The sequence below is a fragment of the Aphis gossypii genome, unplaced genomic scaffold (assembly GCF_020184175.1).
Source record: "Aphis gossypii isolate Hap1 unplaced genomic scaffold, ASM2018417v2 Contig00040, whole genome shotgun sequence".
NCBI classification, from domain to species: Eukaryota; Metazoa; Arthropoda; class Insecta; order Hemiptera; family Aphididae; genus Aphis; species Aphis gossypii.
The window spans coordinates 36648-40321 of record NW_026082989.1 but is presented as its reverse complement, the minus strand read 5'-3'; the positions used below and the strand labels follow the sequence as shown (position 1 = coordinate 40321).

The following is a 3674-nucleotide window of genomic DNA, read 5'->3' as shown; positions in this document are numbered from 1 at the left end:
TATCACCATTAATGATATTATTTACGAACTAACCGTGCCTTCCAAAACTCAGCGTTGTTCAATCAAAATGATAATATGCGTTCCAAAACACAACAATTGAAAAATGTTTTATTGTTGGATCTTGTTCCAAAATTCAGCGTTACCAACAAGATTTCAATCGGATCCAACGTAAAATTTTATTGATTTTTCTGATTGATATTTATTATCAGTAGACAGTATTATGATAACAGAATATTTTTTTCAGTCGATCTCTTAAGGATTTGTTTGTTTTATTTTGAATTTGTATTTTATAGTATTGTTGTCAATTAATTAAATTATTAACTAATAACTATAAATTTACTATTAATTATAATAAACTACGTAATTAATTGTATGTATATCATATCTGAAAATGCTGAAATTCATTGGTTTCGTTCAATATGAAGGAGTTGGACGTGTGTGGTCTGCAGATAAGCTCAAAATACTGTGTAATGTAGAAAATGGCTAGTATACTTTTTCATGTTCTTACAATCTTACATCAATAAATATATTTATGAATTCAAATTTATATAGCTTTTAATATTTTATTAGATGATGGTATCCAACAAAATATTATGATGGATGTTAACATTTTAATTAGTAATGGGATCAATGTTGAAGAAAGTCCAGTAAGGTGTACTAATTCACCAAGCATTGTCCAGGACGACGAACATTCTTTTGTCGATAACACTAAAGGTAAATTAAAATCACTAATATCACTTATAAGCACTTAAAACCTCACAGTTTATTATACCATTGATTGTTTTTAGCTTTAGAATGAGATATACATAGTTGATAATAAATTATAAAAATTAAAAGACTTTCAGCTCCTTAATAAGCATAGCCTCCATAGGGGCAATTTTAAATTAGATGGGGAGGGGGGGGGTTGAATATATTAAAGGCAAGCAGATCCTTACAAATTACAATAATATTGCATTTTAAAATTGTATGTCCTAGATTTCTGGTTGGGATAAGCCCTCCTTAGCCCCTCCCCTATTTGCCCCAATGATAGTCTGTTATGAGGGGTTGTATGTAAGTTTAGTTAAAAAACAATTTAAGAATTGAATAAATTAATGACAAAGATACTCATTATAGTATTATATGATTAATTATAAATTGATTGTTATAAAATTAACATTTTTTTATATATAATTTTAGAGCATTTACATTATTTATAAATATTATAAATATTAATGTTAAGTTATCTACTTAGTTTTAATACTTAATTCCACTATGGCATTTATCTTAATATATAAACCAAAGTTGGCGTACAGATATAGCATATTATTACCTCAGAAAGGTATTTTTTACTATCAAACTTACAAAAATAAATATCCTAATTTATTTTTCAGATGCATTTATATGGAACAAAAATCTTGTGACTTTGCTCATTGAAACACGAATTGAAATGGACACTTCCTTTCAAGGAAACAAATTCAAAAAAAATGTATTATGGATGAAAGTTGCTGAAAAGTTAAATACATCTTTTCCAAACTATGCACCTGTCAGTGCCGATAAATGTGATTCCAAATGGAGAAATCTCTGGGTTACCTACAAAGCTAACGTAAAGAAATCACATTTATCAGGAAGAGACAGTGTCACCTGGGAATACTATGATGTTCTTGATGAACAATTTGGAAAAAAACCAAATGTACGGCCTCCTCCAAGTACCTTAATTAGTACACTAAATTCATCTTATACTTCTAATGAAGATGATCACCATTTAGAATCCCTTGATAATACACTTGATAAATCTCCTGGTCAATTTGATAATATAACAAATAATAATATTACAGTTAGAGAAACTAGGCAAGAAAATTATAAAAGATTAAATACTGGGTATGGTATGGCTAATTATATAAATTTGAAGAAGAAAGAAATTGAATATCAAAACGAAATTCAAAAAAAGCTATTGCACCTCAAAGAAAGAGAGGTAGATGCATTGTGCACAATGTCTCAAGCTCTCAAGACTATGGCTGATAAAGCAAGCAACATATGATTTTCTTAGTTTGAACAATTACCCTATTAGTTATTGTATATATTTATTTTTATTTAAATTTTCTAAATCATAAGTCTGATTTATAAAGTAGTAAACGTGTATTTTAATTTTTATTTAGATTATCTAAATCAAAAGTCTGATTCACAAGATCTCAATTCTATTATTATTATGTTGATTCATACTAATCTCAATTATGTTTTTAATATATATAATTTTAGAAATGATATTAATTACCCTAACAGTTATATGATGTATTTTATTTTTATTTAGTTTTTAATAAATCTAAGTCTGATTTATAAAGCAGTAAACGTTAGTTATTCTAATATTATTATATTCATTCATAAAAATCTCAATTATGTTTTTAATACTTATAATTTTAGAAATGATATTAATTACCCTATCAGTTATATTATGTATTTTATTTTTATTTAGTTTTTAATAAATCTAAGTCTGATTTATAAAGCAGTAAACGTTAGTTATTCTAATATTATTATATTCATTCATAAAAATCTCAATTATGTTTTTAATACTTATAATTTTAGAAATGATATTAATTACCCTATCAGTTATATTATGTATTTTATTTTTATTTAGTTTTTAATAAATCTAAGTCTGATTTATAAAGCAGTAAACGTTAGTTATTCTAATATTATTATATTCATTCATAAAAATCTCAATTATGTTTTTAATACTTATAATTTTAGAAATTTCATTTTAACATTTTATTTTATTTTTAATTTTACCCATAAACCCTTAAAAAAAAGGAATCATTGAAAAATCAATAAATACATCACTACACAAGGAATTTAAAAGGTATAATGTAAATAGTAAATCACATATGATTTTAGTTTTTACTAATATACTGCAATATAATTAATTTTATAGCTTATTTATTTAATTTGTAAATAATCAGTTTAAATTATAAAAAAACATTTTATTCAAACAATTAAAACAACAAAAATGTATAGAACAATATAAGTTTCATTATAAATTCCAAACTAAATATCTTCATATTACTACCAACAATGAGACCATTCTGTTAGTTGATTATTCATAATGTAGTTATCTTTGAACGACTACTCCACCATAAATTCTACGTTTTGACAATGTCTCAATGGTCCAAGTGTTGGTGATTGGGTTGTAGCTACAGAATACCAAACTCCATCACTTGGTCTATGAACCTCAAGACTTTTAATATGCACTGTTCCATCATAGCCGCCAATAGCATACATAACACCGTCCATGACTCCTACATCAACACCATTGCGACATACAGACATTTCTGAAACTGGTCTCCATGTGTCAAGAACAAGATCATAACATTCCACAGATTTAAACTGTAATGAACAATCCAGACCTCCTACCTATAACTCAATTAAATTATATGTATTACAAATTTCAAATGAATTAATAGTATATTTATAAATGATTATTGAGTACACCAACACCCAAACCATTAAATAATTTAGAATATTTATTTTTAACAGTGGAATTTGTTTCTTTCAAATTTACCAACTATGTAATTTCATAATAAAATAATTGAGAAAAATAATTAAAACCGATTCTTAATAATATTAAAATTAAATTGTATTATATAAACTTCTACATATATCATCACGACACGTTTCTTCTTCTATTTGATTATAATCAACAGCTT

The 3674-nt window shown here is 25.5% G+C and overlaps 1 protein-coding gene across 1 annotated transcript; it reads left to right on the top strand.

The window, feature by feature from the left end:
* The first annotated feature begins 391 nt into the window (after window positions 1–391).
* Window positions 392–2017, top strand: LOC126553008 (uncharacterized). The gene is made up of 3 exons (XM_050208206.1): window positions 392–482; window positions 571–714; window positions 1371–2017. The coding sequence occupies exons 1-3, from the start codon at window positions 392–394 to the stop codon at window positions 2015–2017; spliced, it is 882 nt and encodes a 293-aa protein (XP_050064163.1).
* The last annotated feature ends 1657 nt before the right edge of the window (window positions 2018–3674 follow it).

Excerpts from the sequence above, each read along its gene's own strand:
- LOC126553008 (XM_050208206.1), top strand. The coding sequence starts at position 392 with ATGCTGAAATTCATTGGTTTCGTTCAATATGAAGGAGTTGGACGTGTG. Across the intron at positions 483-570 it reads ACTGTGTAATGTAGAAAATG|ATGATGGTATCCAACAAAAT; the intron begins GCTAGTATACTT and ends ATATTTTATTAG. Across the intron at positions 715-1,370 it reads TTTTGTCGATAACACTAAAG|ATGCATTTATATGGAACAAA; the intron begins GTAAATTAAAAT and ends TTTATTTTTCAG.